The sequence below is a fragment of the Hemicordylus capensis genome, chromosome 8, assembly GCF_027244095.1.
Source record: "Hemicordylus capensis ecotype Gifberg chromosome 8, rHemCap1.1.pri, whole genome shotgun sequence".
In the NCBI taxonomy this organism is placed as follows: domain Eukaryota; kingdom Metazoa; phylum Chordata; class Lepidosauria; order Squamata; family Cordylidae; genus Hemicordylus; species Hemicordylus capensis.
The window spans coordinates 11466045-11484816 of NC_069664.1; the positions used below are offsets into that span (position 1 = coordinate 11466045).

At 45.1% G+C, this 18772-nt stretch overlaps 1 protein-coding gene across 3 annotated transcripts in view; it reads right to left on the reverse strand.

Annotated features, from left to right (window-relative positions):
- Positions 1-1086: 1086 nt before the first annotated feature.
- The window catches only part of ADRA1A (adrenoceptor alpha 1A), a 56726-nt gene continuing 39040 nt past the window's right edge, over positions 1087-18772 (reverse strand). For all 3 annotated transcript variants that reach the window (XM_053270192.1, XM_053270191.1, XM_053270193.1), the window contains exon 3: positions 1087-5416. In XM_053270192.1, coding sequence (XP_053126167.1) covers positions 4896-5416 — 521 coding nt within the window. In that variant the 3' untranslated portion in view covers positions 1087-4895. The remainder of the gene's footprint in view (positions 5417-18772) is intronic.

Sequence of the window (18772 nt, forward strand, 5' to 3'; positions counted from 1 at the left end):
CGCGCGCATGCGTTTGTGGGGTATATCTCATTAAGTAGTCCAGATGTGTTGTGTGCAGAAGATCCCAGCTTCAGTCCCTGGATGTGTCCTGGTAGGCTGGGAAAGTAGAGAAGTACGAATCGATTCAAATTTGAACCAATTTGATTTGAATCTGGCTGGTTCAAATGATTTGAATTTGATTTGAATCACCTTTAAAAGGGTAATTTGATTCAAATTTGAATTGAATTGGCCAGATTAGAATTTGAATCAATTTGAATTGATTTGATGACCATTTAGGCACATTTTGGCACCTTTTAAAAACCATTCAGGTGCCTTGATTGGTCCAAAAAGGCACCTAAATTAGTCAAATCAATTCAAATTCAAATCAACCTGTTTGGGGCCAATTCAATCTGAATCGAATCAGCCAGTTTTGATTCAAATTTGAATCAGATCTGAAAATTCAATATGCGCACATCCCTATGGAAAAGACCAGGTAAGCTGCTACTAGACAGTAGAGGCAGTACTGAAATAGGTAGACAGTATAATACAGCTTCTTATATTCAAATTGGCCATCAATAGAAAATCTGGAAGGATTAGTGAATAATGGCATGTGTTCCAATTTCTTTGTTGCAATCCCTTTACAATTTTGTATTTCCCCTGCCCTTATTTCTGAAGCTGGAGATTTATCTCTTCCCTATGGCACAAACCTAATGCCAGATGATTTCTATGTGTTGTGTGCACCGTACAGGAGGAAGAGCTTAAATACAAAGAATGTATTTTGCTTCTCTCCTATCCAGTGGGGAAGCAAAATCTCCAGACAGCTTTAAACTGAGGATAGCTGAATTAAATCATCTGCAAACTGTCTTAAAGGTCAATGACTACCTTGCAAACCTCACATTGGCTGTGAACATATTTTAGTCCTCCAGTGTCTAAAGCATCTTCAATATAGCCCCTTGGAAGCAATAGTGATAGAGGGGGAAATGACAGACACATCACCAGGTTATCTTAATAACATTATCAAGGTTATCTTGATAACCTTAATGGAACCATGGGAAAATCCTTTTAAAGATCTGGGATTTTGTGATTGTGAAATCTTAGATCCTGATGTCATAGGAGCAAGCTTTTTATTTTTTATTTTTTAAAAAAGGTTTTAATGTTTGATTCTCCAGAAAGGAAACTATGGTAATCCTCAACACGAATACATATACATCATCTCTAGTTGTCAAACGCATGCAGTTGGTTTACACACGCCTGTATATCACTTGGCCCAGTTGACTCTGTTGAAAAGCATTGTGCTTAAGGTAATATGGATGCTCTACTTGTGTCATTTGACCTGTGGTGGTCCACTCAACCATGAAAGCGATCACTTGATGGTGCAGTCATCAAGGGATGAATGTGCAAGTATCAACCAGTCTTGACTTCCATACAAGCAGAGGATTCACCATTCACTTTGGTGTTGGAAAATGTTCTTTGCACATAACCACATTCTTGGAGATGAACATTCCTCAATGGTTTAGCAAATTAAGAAATTTCCGCTTATACAAAGCTCAGTGCGCAAACTGAAGGCATTCAAAGTTTTGGATTGCCATTATGGTATGCTTGCTGGGTCACTGTATCTCTATGGACATATCACTCCTGTTTACTTAGACTTTTGATAATCCATTTTCAAGTAATCCGATTTAATGAGGGATCACTGTGTTTGATTCTTTGGGGAAAAAATTGTTTTGTATTAATGGAAAACACTCCCATTGACGTCAATAGCCAAGAAATCACTGACTTCATCTTTGTTGCATTTTAATAATCCCGAGCAAAGCAATTTAATTTACTCAACGTCAATTGAAATAAATCTCTGTAGATGTAGCTACATCATAAGCTTAAACTGGTTTAAAATGGTCATTCTCTTTCCTCCAGTTATCTATGAACTGTACAATTGGAGGAGAGCTGCAAAAAGGTATAAGGAGTATTTCTGCCAAACTATATTTCCCAGGGGAATGCATAGCAATTAACCTGGCAAAAAGCTAATATAGGCTGACATACATAGCAAGGATTCATTGGTGCAGTGAGAGAGGGGCCTAACAGAGAGGGCATGCCCTCAACTCCTGCCTGTAGGCTTCCAGCAGCATATGGTGGGTCACTGTGTGAAACAGGATGCTGGACTACATGGGCCTTGGGCCTGAGCCAGCAGGGCTGTTCTTATATTAACAGACCTTCCCAATTGATGCACCAATGCACTGGAGAAGGACAATTTTAGATGCCCTCCTCTTTCCCAGAAATCAATCTGTGCCACTCAAAAATGTGTCCCTGAGAGTTGTGTGCAGCCATCAGGGACATATTTTCAGGGGGCACAGAGGGCTTCATAGGGAAGGGGAGGGTTTCAAAAATTGCCCCTTTCCTGGTGCACCTGTGCAGTTAATTGGGAAGTTCTGTTAGGCTGCTCACTCACTGCACAGATGCATCCTGCTGGCAGGGTTGGAGAATCGCCCAGCCTGGGTATGAGTTATGAGAGGCTAGTGCACTCTTTGATTTTGAATCATGTGTTTGCAAATATTAAGGTAAGAGGCATGGAGAAGGATCATGTGGGAGGCAGCAGATTGGTAGGACAACTGTGCCCTATCCCGATTCCATCTGGAGGAGATTCCTGGAGGAGGAAAAGCTGTCCTACCCACCTAACACCTGACACACAACCCTTTTTTATTTTATGGAACACAGCCATATTTTATTAGGTCTTCATTTTCATATCCATCCCTGCCTCCTAAGTTATTTGCAGGAACACAGCCAGAAATTGGGATTGTGCCAGGCTCTCCTTTCCTGCCAGTGGTTGTGTAAGCAAGCCTTATGCTGCCATGTGAATGAGCCTATAGTCTGCTGAACTGGTTCCAGGATCGTCATAAGTGCGGCATCATCCATAAATCCTCACTGTATGGCGACTGCAAGAAGCAGTGTAAGAACAAACAACTAATCTATGAAGCTCTATGGTTTGCATTGAGAGGAGAGCTGGTCTTATGGTAGCAAGCATGGATTGTCCCCTTTGTTAAGCAGGGTCCACCCTAGTTTGCATTTGAATGGGAGACTACGTGTGAGCACTGCAAGATATTCTCCTTAGGGGATGAGGCTGCTTTGGGAAGAGCACCTGCATGCTTGCATGCAGAAGGTTCCAAGTTCCCTCCCTGACATCTCCAAGACAGGGCTGAGAAAGACTCCTGCCTGCCACCTTTGAGAAGCTGCCGCCAGTCTGTGTAGACAATACTGAGCTAGATGGACTAATGGCAGATGGACTCTATATGGCAGCTTCCTATGTTCCCATGTAAGTGCCTGTTCATTGTATCCAGTGGTGGCTGCAAAAATGAATGTAAATTCCAAAAAGGAGGGCGAGGAGATTGATGGCTTTGGTTTCTGTAGGGCATGGCTATTGAACACAAAGACTTTGGCTTATCAGGTTGTGATGGGGTCACCCTTTTAGCACTTACATTTATATACCGCTCTATAGCTGGAAGCTCTCTAAGCGGTTTACAATGATTTAGCATATTGCCCCCCAACATTCTGGGTACTCATTTTACCGACCTCGGAAGGATGGAAGGCTGAGTCAACCTTGAGCCCCTGGTCAGGATCGAACTTGTAACCTTCTGGTTACAGGGTGGCAGTTTTTACCACTGCGCCACCAGGGGCTCTCTGGCTTTTGGAAGGGAAGGGCACATGCGTACATCAAGTGGCTATGAAATGGCCCACAAACTCAAGAGGGTGGTTTCATGACATCGTTATTATTCCAAATATACATGATTTCGCCATGGCATATTTTGCATACACATTGCATCTTTAGAATAAAGGTACTGCAGGACAGACGACAAAGGGAAACACACAGTAGGTGAAGCCTCACAGTGACACATGACAATTCTCAGTGGTCAATGGTCCCTAGAAATACACTCAGAGAGGAGAGAATGGAGCTCCCTTCACAGGTACATCAAGCAATGTGGGAGGTGCTTTATCCATGCACTGTAGTATGTGAATATCATAACTGCAAGGTCAGGCCTGATTGGTGGATCACTCCCACTTGGCTCATATCCTGTAGGAAGGGAGGGTGCCGATTGGGTGTGAAAGACCCACATGCTAACATGTGCTGGTAATGCGCATGCACAGGCACATATTGTGACTGTATGGGGACATCACCATTGAGACGCCGCTCCCATTGGATCAGTGTGCATGTGATGGGGACATCCAATTCTGACCTTTTGGTGCCCACTTCTAGGAAGGCTGGCTGAGCTCAGAATCAGAGCTGGCGCCTAGTACTGTGTTCCTGATTGTACCCACTGAGTATTTATGGTGCTCACAGTTCCACAGGACTGAAATCATTCAATTAACAACAGAAGCATGTCAAGTGAAAAGGGCTTCAGATTTTGCCCAAATGTTTCTCATTTACCTCCTCCTGCTGCTTTGTCAAATCTGTTAATTACAAATACAGAATTACTATAACATAGGCTGAGAGCCATTGTAAAAGAACCTGTGCTGAAATCAACAATATATATCAATATTTATCTGTTGTAAGATATATTACAGAGCTGTTTCCCTCCCCTCTGTCAAACTTGAAGAATGGAACTGCTAAGCATTCCAAATGAAATCAGAAGAACCACAGGGTCTTTAAAAGAGCAGCATCATTTCAAGAAGTTCAGTCCTAAGTGGGAGACCACTTCCAGTTCTCAGGTCCCAATAGGATTTAAATCACCTTGGATCAAATTTTGCCAGTGACTTCCACTTCACAAGATTCGATTCCAGCTCCTGGGCCATCTGCCACTGCCCTCACTTCAGCATCCTTTCCCTGTTCACACCTCCCTTCTTTATTCCCCTGTTAAAAACGTTAACCTAGGTTGCAAGGACTGAAGTGTTATACAGTTCTGCCAGTCCCACCAAATGGATGGCTGGATCTAGACATCCTCCCCATTATCGCTGATGGAGATGGTGTGGATTTTGATGGTGGGTACTTTCTGGTCCTTCTGGATGGTGTTTCCTGATGGGTCCGCACAGCAGCATACCCTCAGGAAACCCTTGCTCTTCACTTTGGCGGTGGTGCAGCTGGACTTGTCTCTAGAGGCAGTACTCTTGGTGGACATGCTTTGCATGGCCGAGAAGAGCTTCCACTCACAGACACCATCCGACTTGGAGATCTTGTAGAAGGTTTCCCCGGACCCAACGGGAATGCGGACAACATCCTTTGGAGCCTCTGCAATGTGATTGCTTGGATGGTTGAGGTTGAAACTGCGGGAATATTTGTTGGTGGCATATCTCCGTGGGAGACACTGTGCTCGCAGGACATTTTGGAATGCCTTCTTAAACTCTTGGCTCGAACAAGGGTAGATGATGGGGTTGATGCAGCTGTTGAGGTATCCAAGCCAAAATGCAATTTTGAAAATGGTGTCTGAGGGCTTGCTAGAAGGAAAGAAGGAACCTGAAATGAAAATATCTGGAGCATTACTCAAACAATAAAAGCATAATTTCAAGTGATCAAATGTTAAGACAGAAGCAGGGAGGGGGACCATTTCCAAGGCTTTTGAATGCTGCATCATATCATAACTCAGTAACAGAGCCATTTCATGTTAACAAGATTATTTAAAAACAAGGATTGTCAGGGGTAATTAGGTCCAACCCTGCCTTCCCACCCCATCTGCCCTGCCACCAGGGATTTGATCGTGTGTACAGCCTTACTGATTAACGTAACTCTCCATGCCTCTAATGCAGGGGCGTAACTACCGTAGGGCAAGGGGAGACAGTTGTCTGGGGGCCCACTGCCTTGGGGGGCCCACAGAGGCAAGCCACATGACTGACTCCCCCAGCCGCACACCCGCCCGGGCTTCCTTCAGTTGTATTCATCCTCCGAAATTGATGTGAGCGTTAAGACCTGGAGCTACCAGAACAGCATGTCTTTCTCTAGTACCATTAAATGACTTGCATCATCCACAATTTACAAAACCTTTTACAATTTACAAAAATTTAGGATGAAAATTTTACTATGCCTTTTGTTACCACTATTCAGCCTCATTGACAATTTCTTTACTTCATGAGCTGAGCTTCAGTGAGGGGGGGCATTTTAAAATCTTGTCTCTGTGCCCACTCCAACCTTGCTATGTCCCTGCTCTAGTGGTCAAAAGAGGTTTCTGTGGTGTTAAGAGTCAATGCTGTAGAATTCTCACTTCTCACATGTACCACACAAAAATATGCCCTCAAGAGCTGTGCAAGCCTATTTTTGGGTGGTACAGCATGGATCCTCCCCCTTCCTGGGGGAGGATGTCAAAAATGGTCACTTCCCCACTGGACTGATACAGTTAGTTGGGAAGTTCTGTTAGGCTGCCCTCTTACTGCACCCATGCTTCCGTGCTCTGGATTTTAGCTTCTACCAGCATTCTCTCCCCTTTACTAATTTTTTTTAAATTTGGCATATTATATACTGCCAAAAACATGCATCTCATGGCAGATCACAAAAATTAAAGCAATAAAATCACCTTAGAACTATACAGTTAAAACAGTTTTAAAAATTCAGTTAACTACCAAATTTACCCAAATACAAGATGACTCAGTTTAAGATGAGCCCCTTATAAATTAGAGGTTAAACTAGCCGACCCCGCACAGAGCATCTGTGCGCACTTTGGGGCCGGCAGTTACCTCTCCTCCCCCCTTTCTGCCCCAGTCTCTGCTTCTGGGCCCAGCCACCTCTCTTCTCCACTGTCACTTCTGCCCCCACTTTCTTTCCCCCCTCCTGGGCCTTGCCTCTGCGGCCGGGCTGGGCCCGCCAGCTCTGGCCTTAATGGCCGGGCTGCGGTGACGGCAACCAATCCTCCTGGGTGTGCCTCAGCCAATCAGGCACGTCTGCCGCCCAGCCAATCAGCTGGGCTCTGGGATGCACATTCCAAGGCACACCCAGGAGAATTAATATAATAGATACAAATAATTACCCAAAATGCAGGGGAACCTTCACGGACCCCCCACCCCCCACGGCCTAGAAGAAGGGAATAAAACAAAAAACAAAAACAAAAAAACCTTCATGAACCCCCCCGGACCGAACAGAACCGGGGTAGGGGGTGGGTTCCTAAGTGGTGCCAGACCAAATTGGTCCAGTCAGGTTCGAGTCCGGTCCGGACTTGAACTGAACCGGGTCAGCTGGTTCTGTGCACATCCCTATTGAATTTTATCAGTTGCAATGTTTCCTGATGTTCTATTCCTCTCGTGTTTTGACTGTTTAATCTAATGCTGAGTTGATTATTGTTTTTTTCTTAATTGTGAGCTGCTCCAAGAATAAATATGGATGTGTTAAATGAATGATTAGGAGGAATTTTCTAAATGTAAGAGCTGTTTGACAGTTAAACAGTGGTTTGTTTGTTTGTTCTCCTTCACTGGAGGTTTCCAGACAGAGGATTTTTTGGCCACTTCTTAGCAGTTTTCTGCACAGAGAAGGGGGTTGGATCACAAGAACCTCTAAGATTCCTTTTAGCTCTAAAATTCTATGATTTTACTAATACATAAACACATTAGACTAGGATAGGGAGCTGGTTAAAAACCTCCCTCAAACATAAATTTCACTTGGCGACCTTTGACCAGTCATTTTAGTTTCTCTCAGTCTAACTCAGTTCACCAGAAGGTTCATGAGGATAAAATGGGGCAAAAAGAGGAGAACTTTGTACACCACCCTGAGATCCTTGGATGAAGGGTGGGGTAAAATAAGGAAGTGAACTGAGGGCTTCCTATTTCATAGCTCTATTCCTGAGCTATTATATGAGCGCTCATGCATTTCTCTTTTTTTGGGTGTGTGTGTTTAATTGTGCTTCCGCATCTTTCTCGTCAACAAACGAGACTATCACATGATAACTTCCCATGACATGTATAAACAAACAATTGTCCTTGGCCACATATGAAATGGACTTGTACTATCAGAGTACTAACAGAGCTAATCCAGTAGCTGTTTATCCCCAGGATCTCAACTATCTGAGCACTAGAGTAGAGACATTAGTGGTTGCCCATGTCTGGAGTTTTGCGTGGCTTCACCCACCCCACACCCACATGCCCACATGTCATTGGACTCCATGGAAGCCCCCTACTCACTGCTGGCTGCTCCGTGCCCACCCCCACTGGCCTCCACCACACACCTCCACTCAGCACGGCAGCTGACTGCCTCCCATTACACCCCTATGATGTGAAATAATGGCATCACTGTGCCAGCACCTGTTATCATTGGGATGGGCTTGAGCCAGGGTGGTAATGTCACTAGACCATGTTGTGTGGTGGAATAACAGGAGTGGCAGTGAGCAGAGGTGCACCTAAGTAATTTTGGAGCCTAGTCCTAAAGGCCTTCGGAGTTGTCCCCCCTCACCCTGCATGGCATGTTAAGCATAATCCCACCCCCCCCTCTCTCTCACACACACATACTGACACAAGCAGTATTCTTAACATGTAGCTTCTTGAGGGCACAAACATCAACTAAACTCACAAGAAGGAGTTTGTAAGAATAAGAATGTAAGAATATGCAACTGGCACTTTTATGCAAATATGCATTAGCAGAAACATTTCAATACGCAACTTAACATATCCCCATCCCACATATTTATTTCCCCACTTCCCCCACTGTCTCTACAGCAGAGGTCACCCTTGGCAACCTGGTGTAGGGATGTGCACAAAACCAGTTTGCCTGGTTTGGTCCAAGTCAAAACCAGACTAGATATGTTAGGTTTTGGCACCCCAAATGAGGGGCCCAGCTCGGTTCAAATCCAAACCAGTTTGGATCTAGTTTAGGGGTGACAGGGATATGCAAATGGCCCATGCGCATGCATGGCACCCTCCAAAATGGCCACCATGCACTCAGAGAGGCCTGAAACAGGCCCAAAACAGGCCAGGGGAGACCAGGGGGCTGGCCGGCATGGGGAGGAGGAATTGCTGGAGCCCCCCCCATGCAGACACCCCCCCCCAAGGCCGCAGAAGCCCTCAGAGGCAGTAGGTCCACCTTCTCCCCCCTAAATTTAATGTCCCTGTTGCCCCTGAACTGGGCCAGAACTGACCCGTTGATTGATTCAGCTCAATCTCAAGCTGAACTGAACCGGGCTCACTTCAGCTCAAGGTTGAGCCCTCGAGCCAGGCCTGGTTGATGTCGAACTGGCTCGAAGTTGAGCCACTTCGCACATCCCTAGCCCGGCACAGCACGGGGCAGTGGAACAGCACGTCGGCAACCACACCACCTGGGACAGACTAAAGAGGATTTGGGGGTGTGGAAGCCCTAGGGGTAAAAGCGCCTCTGGCGATGAGCAGGGGGCCACCACAGAGGTCAAAAGTGGGTGGGCAAGGGGCAGACAGCAGGGAGTAGGGAGCCAATGCTGTGGAGGCAAAGAATGGGCAAGCAAGGCAGCTTCTCCTTGGTGTCCAGTGTGCAGAGCACACAGTTGCTCGTTGCAGATCTACCACCCCTGTATCCAAGATCTTTCTAACCAGCAATTGGACCTTGTCCATGCAAAGCATGCATTTTCTCTCCCCCCCTAATTTATGACCACACCATTCTTTCTGCCATAGTATTGTCACCGTGCCTGGCTGACTCTGCAGTTAGCGCGCCGAGGCAGCTGATAACTTCAGCTGTGATTGAATTGCCAGGCGCTCTTCCCCCAAAAGCAATTAAAAGGCGAAGAGCAAAGTGGCTTCAAGCCAGAGCAGACTTCCAATTTCTGCAGCTACAGCCAGGCCCAGAAGAATCATGGAGGTAAATTAGCTTCAGTGCGAAAAGTGAAGTCAACTTGCATATAATAGATAGACAATCACATGTGAGCACTGTAAGACAAGATTCCCCTGAGGGGAAGGGGCCGCAGCTCTGTGGTTGAGCATCTGGGAGGCCCCTGGTGTACTCCCTGGCAGCATCTCCAGATAGGACTGGGAAAGAGCTGCTGCCAGTCAGTGCAGACAATACTGAGCTAGATGGACCAAGGGTCTCACTCAAGATAAGGCAGCTAAGGAACATAGGAACATAGGAAGCTGCCATATACTGAGTCAGACCACTGGTCTATCTAGCTCAGTATTGTCTTCCCAGACTGGCAGTGGCTTCTCCAAGGTTGCAGGCAGGAATCTCTCTCAGCCCTATCTTGGAGATGCTGCCAGCGAGGGAACTTGGAACCTTCTGCTCTTCCCAGAGAGGCCCCATCTCCTGAGGGGAATATCTTACAGTGCTCACACACAGGGACGGAGCCACCATTGAGCAGATTCAAAGATGATCTGGTTCAAAGATGATTCAAAGAACAGCTTCTACATTATCCCCACCACACCTTAAGGTCATTTGAGAAGGTCCATCTCCAGTTACCACCGGTTCATCTGGTGGCGACTCAGAGGTGTGCCTTCTCTGTAGCTGCTCCTGGGCTGTGGAATGCACTCCCAGCAGAAATCCGCAATCTGAATTCTTTATTGACCTTCAGGAGAGCCCTTAAAACCTCTGTTTGGTGTGGTCATTCCAGGGTTTTAAATTAGTTTTAATTGTTTTAATGCTATAACCTGCTTTTCAGGGTTTTTAATTGTTCTGATTGTTTAATTGTTTTTTTTATGAAGTTTTGATTGTTAATTGATGTTTTACATTGTTTATATTTCTGTTTTAAGTGTAAATCGCCCTGAGCCATTTTGGAAGGGTGGTATAAAATCGAACAAACAAACAAACAAACAAACAAACAAACAAACAAACAAACAAACAATAACCCAGGCTGCCACCAATCAGGGGCCGCAAATATGGCCCCCGATGCACCTCCCGCGTCTGATGTCAGATGCAGGGGACCATTATTTGGGTCCCAAATGGGGCTGCGTGGCCCTGTTTGGAACCGAAATCGGCCCACATTGCATTGGCAGCATGGCCAGAGTGACTCTCCCTGGATTAAAGGCAGGGAGAGCTGCTCCTGGCCTCGTTGCCAATGCAGCGGGGCCGATCAATCTCCTTTCCAAACGGGGCCACTTTAAAGGCAGGGAGAGCCATGCTGCATGGGCCAATCTCCCTTCCAAATGGGGCCGTGCAGCCCTGTTTGGGAGGGAGATCATGCCCCCGAGTCTAGCATCAGATGCGGAGGCGTGGCTAACCGTCCCCTGCGCCTGACGTCAGATGTGGGGGGCGGGGCCAGGAGGCCATGGCGGCAGCCACACACCGGCCGCCGCCAGCCTCCCTACGCTCCTGCTCACACGTCTAGTCTCCCTTTCATATGCAACCAGGGCAGACCCTGCTTAGCTAAGGGTACAATTCAACAACAAGAACAACAAATATTGTTGTTCAATTTATGTTTGCTACCACAAGACCAGCTCTCCTCTTCCTATGTTCCTATGGCAAGCAGAATGACCATTCTCTAATGCGGGATTGACAACGTCTTGGGAAGCTAAGTTAAATCCCATGGATGGATTATGTATCCCTTTTCCCTACTGAGCAGGACACACTAGAGCCTGAGGCAGCTCATTTAACACATATCCGAATAGCATTTCTGCTCATCAGCAGAATCTAGCTCGGAACTTGAAACCTGAGACAGTTCTCAGGTGCTGGGTCACCAGCTGCTACTGACCATCTTCAGTACAGCAACACCTCATGAGTCATGCGGTCTTATCGGGGTCATGCCAGTCCCACCCATTTGGAGACAATGCACGGGCAATCTTTAGGAACCAGAGGTGCCAATTTTGGAGCCGGTTCCTGTAACCAAACCCTCCCACTGCTGTTTGATCTGCACGGCGGCAATGAACAGGTGACAAGGTTTCGCTCCACGCTAAGAGAAACGTCAGCGACTGCCTTGTACATAGCAAAGCTCTGCTCAAGAAGCAGGAGCAGGCCAAGCTGCTTGCAGATGTGTGCCTTTTTCATATGGGCCACTTGCCAATCCAAAGGTCAGTGGTTCCTGTATCCCTGCTGACGTTTGCCTCCCGAAAATGGGCGTGCTGGTTTCATTCCTTTGCAAGCTGGCACAAGACTTACAGCAAGGGTCCTGGGATCACATTTTCTTATGGAATTGGGTTTCTGAACTACTTGCAAAACCTGTTACATCGTTTATCTTTCAGGCAGAAATCTCATTTGTGTGGTGCACGACTCTGCATCAGTGTTCCCTCTAACAGGAATTCCCAAATGTTGTTGACTACAACTCCCATAATCCCAAGCCAAAGACCACTGCAGCTGGGGATGTTGGGAGTTGTAGTCAATAGGCGTGTGCATAAAACCGGCTGGCCTGGTTCGGTTCGAGTCCAAACTGGACTCAAACTGGACCAGGCCAGTTTGGTTTTGCCCCCATCGAGACCTCCCCAATTTAGTTTTTTGATTTTTTAATTTACCCCCTCTGGGGGGCTTCTCTGAGGCCACAAAGTGGGGTCCCCAGAGGTTCCCCTCCCCTCCCCCTCCAGCCTCTGTTATGTGTTAAATCACCTGGTTTGACCCATTCTGGGCCTCACCCCTGTCGTGGTGGCCATTTTGGAGGCTGCCACATATGCTCAATGGGCTTCAGGTGAGCCTTCAAGCCTTCGAACTGAATGGAACATCGAACCTTCAAACTGAGCCAGTTCAAGATCAAACCGGTTAGCACATCCCTAGTAGTCAACAACATCCAAGTGGGAATTCCTGTTAGAGGGAATACTGCTCCACATAAGGAATATTTACAAAGATATTTGGGATTACTTTTGGCTGCCATTTTTAAAAGAAGTTCCAGGACAGGCAGATAACTTTTATGTGAATGATCTTTTAGTGGATTTGAATGATATGATATCTCTAAATGTCACTAAGTTCTACTTCATAGTGAGTAAAGTCCAGCAGAAGATCTGTGTTTTACTAGAATAGATACTGAATGAAACACAAGTGGGCTTTAATCTGTTGCAAATGTTGTTTTGTTTTCACTGTTGCTGGTTGATTGGTATTTGAGGATTCATTAGTACTTGCCTTTGTCTATGGTTTTGCTTCTGCTCAACATAGAAACAAATAGAATAGAATTAGAATTAGAAATAGAATTTTGTTTCAATAGAAACAAAAGATTCATTCATTCATTCACAGTGAATACTGTATCCCAAAATATCAAAACACCTATGGTGGTGCTGATTTGAATGTCTCCACTGAAGGGAAGGGCCTATTCAACAATTTTAAGGGGGTGTAAGAATCTTTGAAAGTTCTCTCTCTCTCTCTCTCTCTCTCCCTCCCTCCCTTCTTTCTCTTCCCTCCCTCCATCTTTTTTTTTTTTTTTTTGCTGTATCTTCCCAGAGTGGCTCCATCCCCTGAAGGGAATATCTTACAGGGCTCACACTCAGGGGCGGAGCCACAACTGGGCAAACAGGTTCAAAGAACCCGGGTTGCCACCAATCAGGGGCCACAAGTGCAGCCCCATCTCTATGAAAGCACTGGAGTTCTCTTTCACCCCTGTTGTTGCCTCTGCCCTCTAAAGAGGTGCGATATAAAAAGCAGAAAGGAAAGAAAGGACATCCACTGTCAGTCACCATTGAGTGGTAAGCAGAAGCATAACATTTGTTTCGCTTACAGCTCATGAGCATCTCCTTCTTCCACCACCAGGGATCAATGACTTGAACCACCCGCACCAGCTGCTGACCTGAAGACTCTTCTATCGGTTATATTACATTATTCTACAGTAGGCTCTCCTGCTGTTTTCTGAACCAGACATGGTAGTTAACTGCCCACAGCAGCTTCCTGTTTATCTATAGTTCGTACATTTTTGCTTTATTTGAAAAGTATGTTCTAGCCAGTGAAAGCTTCTGCCACAGCAAATCTGTTATATTTTCAGATGCAACAACACTCTAGGCTATTGGAATTCAGCACATCTCCAAAGGGCTGAATTTGGCCCTGAGGATCCATTCCCAATTCCAAGCTTAGGATAATTGATTCAAATGAGATTGCTTTCTAGCTGACAAAAAATGGCATAGAGTTTGGTTATGATGAGGTTCTGCTGATCTTTTGCTTCCAGCACTCCATTCTGGAAGCATCAAGTCCATCTGGAGCTCTATCGCTATAAGCCAACCTGCTCCGGCATATTTATTTATAAATGGAGGAGTTTTCAAAGAAGATGTATACGTTTCATCAAGTGTCCATGTTGTTCCAAGTAGAATGAAGTTGTAACATGCATGTTATCCTGATTTCTGAGAAAAAATGGTTTTGCTGTCAGCACTTCTCTTCAGCTGTGAGATATATTCACTGTGCTGATTCAAAACATGAAATCCTAAGGGAAGGGATATTCTGGCAGCTTTGTTTATGCAACAGCCGAGATTCAGAAGTAAACAGGCATTTCTTGGTATCATTCCATGCTATCATTCGCAAAGAGAGAGAGAGATGGATCTGAATTGCATCCAAAGATTTTAATATCCCACTGAATTCTGGGGGCAGCTGTTTGGGCTATAAATAGCTCCACCAGATCCCCATTCTGACTTCTTGCTGAGAATGGATTGTAGGGATGTGCACGAAATGTGATCCAAGCAGTGAATCGCAACACATCCCCGCACCTTCAACAGGGAGGAGGTTAGGTCCATACCTGCTTCTCCGCCGCCCGCTGCCACTGGAAGTTTAGTGGTGCTTCCTCCAGCCATCATTCTGCATCAGCGGGGTGTCTCCCAGCAGCCCTCATGCAATGCTGGCATGCACATGGCCACCGTGGTTGCAAGTGGTGGAAGAGCAGGTATGGACCTGCTCTCCTGCCCATTAAAGGTGTGGGCCACGCTTGTGGGGGATGTGCTGCGATTTGCTACTCAAATCGCATTTCATGCACATCCCTAATTACAATGGGCCACTGGGTGTATTCCAGATTTAAGACTTCTATTTAAGAAATAGGAGTCTAGAAAATCTTCTTCATGATGCAAGGCTACAACATCTGGGACGTTTTAGTTCAGAAAAAAGGCAACTGAGGAGAGACATGATAGAGGACTATAAAATTATGCATGGTGTGGAAGGTCTGGACAGAGAGAAATGTTTCCCTCTCTCACAACACTAGAACTAGGGGTCATCCCATCAAACTGATGACCAGGAAATTTGACAAAAAGAAGTACTATTTCACAAAGTGCATAATTCATTGATGGAATTCTCTGCCACAGGATGTGGTGATGGCCACTAGTTTGGATGGCTTTAAAAGGGGCCATCTTCTAAAATTCATAGAAGACAAGTCTATCAATGACTACTAGTCTTGATGGCAATAGGCCACCTTGATGCTCAGAGGCAGGATGCCTCTAAATACCAGTTGTAGGGGAGCAACCACGGGGGAGAGAGCATGCCCTCAGCTCTTGCCTCTGGGCTTCTCAGAGGCATCTGGTGAGCCACTGTGGGAAAAAGAATGCTGGACTAGATGGGTCTGATTCAGCAAGGCTGGCCTTACGATCTTATATTCATTTGGGGGCACAGTTAAACTCCCCTGCTTTGAGGGAGCCATAAACCAGGCGTTCCCAACCAATGGTACTCCAGATGTTGCTGAACTATAGCTTGCATCATCCCAGCCACAAATAAAATGTAGCCAGGGATGATGGGAGTTGTATTTTAGCAACCTCTGGAGTACAACCGGTTGGGAACTCCTGCCATAAACAAATGTCCCCCTTTCTCATTTTTCTGTTTTGGACTAAAGGGCACCATATTTCAGGTTTGAAGTTCATAGGGAAGCACTGGGAATAACAGAATTGTGTGTGTATGCATATATAGCCTGGGGGAATTTATGCAACAGCATTGGTACAGTTGGAGGATTAGGTATGTGGAAGTGTTCTTCTACAGTTGGAGGATTAGGTATGTGGAAGGATTCTGCAAGTTGGGCCTTCTAATGCAAACGTTTCTACAAGTTGTGCTATTGTGACTTTGGTACAATTATACATCTATTGCCTCAAAGTTGAAGGAGACGGGACTAAATAATAAAATGTGCTAAACTCTACTGTACCTGCAGTACATTCATGGAACAAGAGTAGATGATGTGAGCTGGTGCCCCTGGTGTCTTGCTTCCCCCACTCTATGTACAGGATATGTACAGGAGGTCCAGTCTAGACTGAAACGATGGTGGGAAGGCTTCAGCCAGCATTAACCAGTGGCCCTCCCAGCTAGCATTGATTATCCATGGAATTAGGTTGACTCAATGGCTTCATCTCTGTGTCATTGTGGAGTTGATTATAATACTGTATGCTTTCGAATCTGCATTGGGCACCATTTGGGGAGCCCTGAGTGGCAGAAAGGGACTTCATACACTGGCTGACATTCAGAGTAAGGAAACGCCAGTACAGTGAGAGGAGCAACTAATGGTGCTTCCAGATTAACTGCACCAGTGCACTGGGGAAGAGGCAATTCCTTTCCCAGGAAGCCTCCTGTGCCACCCCAAAATATGTCCCTGCGGGCTGGGCATAGAGAGCTACCCTGGGAAATGGAGGTGAGCAAAAATTGCCCCATCCCTACAGTGTTCCCTCTACCAGGGATTCCCAGATATTGTTGACTACAACTCCCATAATCTCCAAGCAAAAGCCACTACAGCTGGGGATTCTGGGAGTTGTAGTCAACAACATCTGGGAATCCCTGTTCGAGGGCAGTGCTTCCCTGGAGAAGTTAGTCTGGAAATACTTTTTGTCTGCTTCTCTCACTGCACCAGCACTTCCTTGCTTTGAATTTCAGCCATTATTACATAGGAACAAAGGAGCATAGGAAGCCGCCATATATTGAGTCAGCCCATTGGTCTATTTAGCTCAGTATTGTCTTCCCAGACTGGCAGCGGCTTCTCCAAGGCTGCAGGCAGGAGTCTCTCTCAGCCCTGTCTTGGAGATGCTGCCAGGGAGGGAACTTGGAACTTTCTGCTCTTCCCAGAGTGGCTCCATCCCCTGAGGATAGTGCTCACACATCTAGTCTTATTTATTTATTTATTATTAGTCTATCATCTTATTTGTTTGTTTGTTTGTTTGTTTGTTTTTCTGTGTAACCCGCCCTGAGCCATCTTTGGAAGGGCAGTAGAGAAATCAATCAAACAATCAATCAATCAATCAATCAAACAAACAAATAGGATCCCTTTCAAATGCAACCAGGGCAGACCCTGCTTAGCTAAGGGGACAAGTCATGCTTGCTACCACAAGACCAGCTCTCCTCTCCTGCATTATGACCCAGGTGACATTTTGGGAAATGTCTTATAGAGATTCATCTGGCAGAAATTTGTCAGGGGCATCTCTAGGAATTGATTGGGGAAGCTGCATATGTTCAATTTCTCCCTGGCTATATCTCTCCCCAGCCCAATGTACATTTGAAAGACCAAGGAAAAGCATGGGCACATGAAGCCTCATTTCTAAAGCCAGCATAATATTCACGACTGTACAAAGTTTTTACAGCTTACGTGGTGTTGAAGTTAAGTCAGGCAACCTAAACTTGCAATTCCCTTGCTTCTTAGAATACGAGTGAATATACAAAGCATTTTAACTCTCATCTTATGCCAAAGGTGTTTGGATGACTGAATAATAACCGTGTTTCAGGTATAAGACATAATTTAGTTGTAAAAAGGGACCCTTTACAAGTTACTGTTAAGTCCCTTAACACTTGTTGCTATATCACTTGTTGCTATAACACGTCTTGTAACAAGATATAGCAAATTTTGCCCAACAGTTCAAAGACACCACTTCTCCCACCTCATTTAAGGTCAGAAAGAAGTGCATCCCACAAATCTTGTTGAAAGCTTAGTTTCAATGACTACTCTGTCTTGAGTTCCTCCTTGCTTTCCTTCTTCACTCTTTTTACACAGAAGATTAACGAGAGCCCACTCAGGAAATCATCTATTACACTGCACATAGTTGTAGGTGGAAAAAAAGGGAAAAGCTCCCAGTAATTCAGTTTCGCGGAGACTTCTGGCAAACCTGAAGTGGAATCCTGATACACAGCCAAAGTCTGTTAAAAATAGCAATGGCATATCTCCCGCTCCTTGGGGTGCAGGGGAGGCAAGAAGATCCTCATGTTAACATTGGTAGAAGCTTTTGGGTTGCTCCGTGTCGAAATTTCCTGTTTTGGAGGAGCACATGCTCCATGAAAACAATCAGTTTTAAGAATAAACAAATGGGGACACCATTCCTTTTAAAAACTCATTTATTTCTCTTAGGCTTCAGATTTCTATTTTAATTATTTGATGACTAAGAATTAAACATGATAATTCTTAGTTTTTAGCTTTAAGGTGTTGTTAATTTGGAATTTTAAAAGCTAATTTTGATTGTGGTTTTAGCTTGGATTTTTAACTTGTTTAATTTGGTTAATTTTATTAGTCTGGTTTTATATTGTAACTGTTTTATAAATGTTGTGAGCTGTCTCGAGCAGTAATGTACTGGGGGTGGGGTCTAAATATTTTAAATACATACATACATACATACAGAAAGACTTTAACACATCATTAAAATATATGTAACAATGAGAAGTTTTCGGGGTAGTGGGGATGTTAGTAAAGTCTTCTTAGAAGTCTAGCGTGAGGATCCTTCCTGCCATCCTTCCTTCCTAAACAGCTTATTTGTTCTTATAGCTGGGAATACATGCTTAAAAGTAGATCTGCCACCCATTTAAAGGAACTGTAGGTGATTAAACATCTGAGTTTAAATTGATTTAATCAGTTAATTCTCAGGGTAATTTCCATGTCAAGCTGACAGGTCTGTAGTTTCCCAAATCCTCCTGTTTTCCTTTTTTTGAAGACAGGGACATTTGGTTGTCTCCAGTTTTCCAGTCTCACCCACTCTCCCTCCAAGATAACAGCCAGTAGCTCTGAGATCACATCTGGAATTCCTTCAGCATCCTGGGATATAATTCATCTGGTCCTGGAGACTTTAAATTCATGTAGGTAGGTGTTCTCTTACCACCTGCTTACCT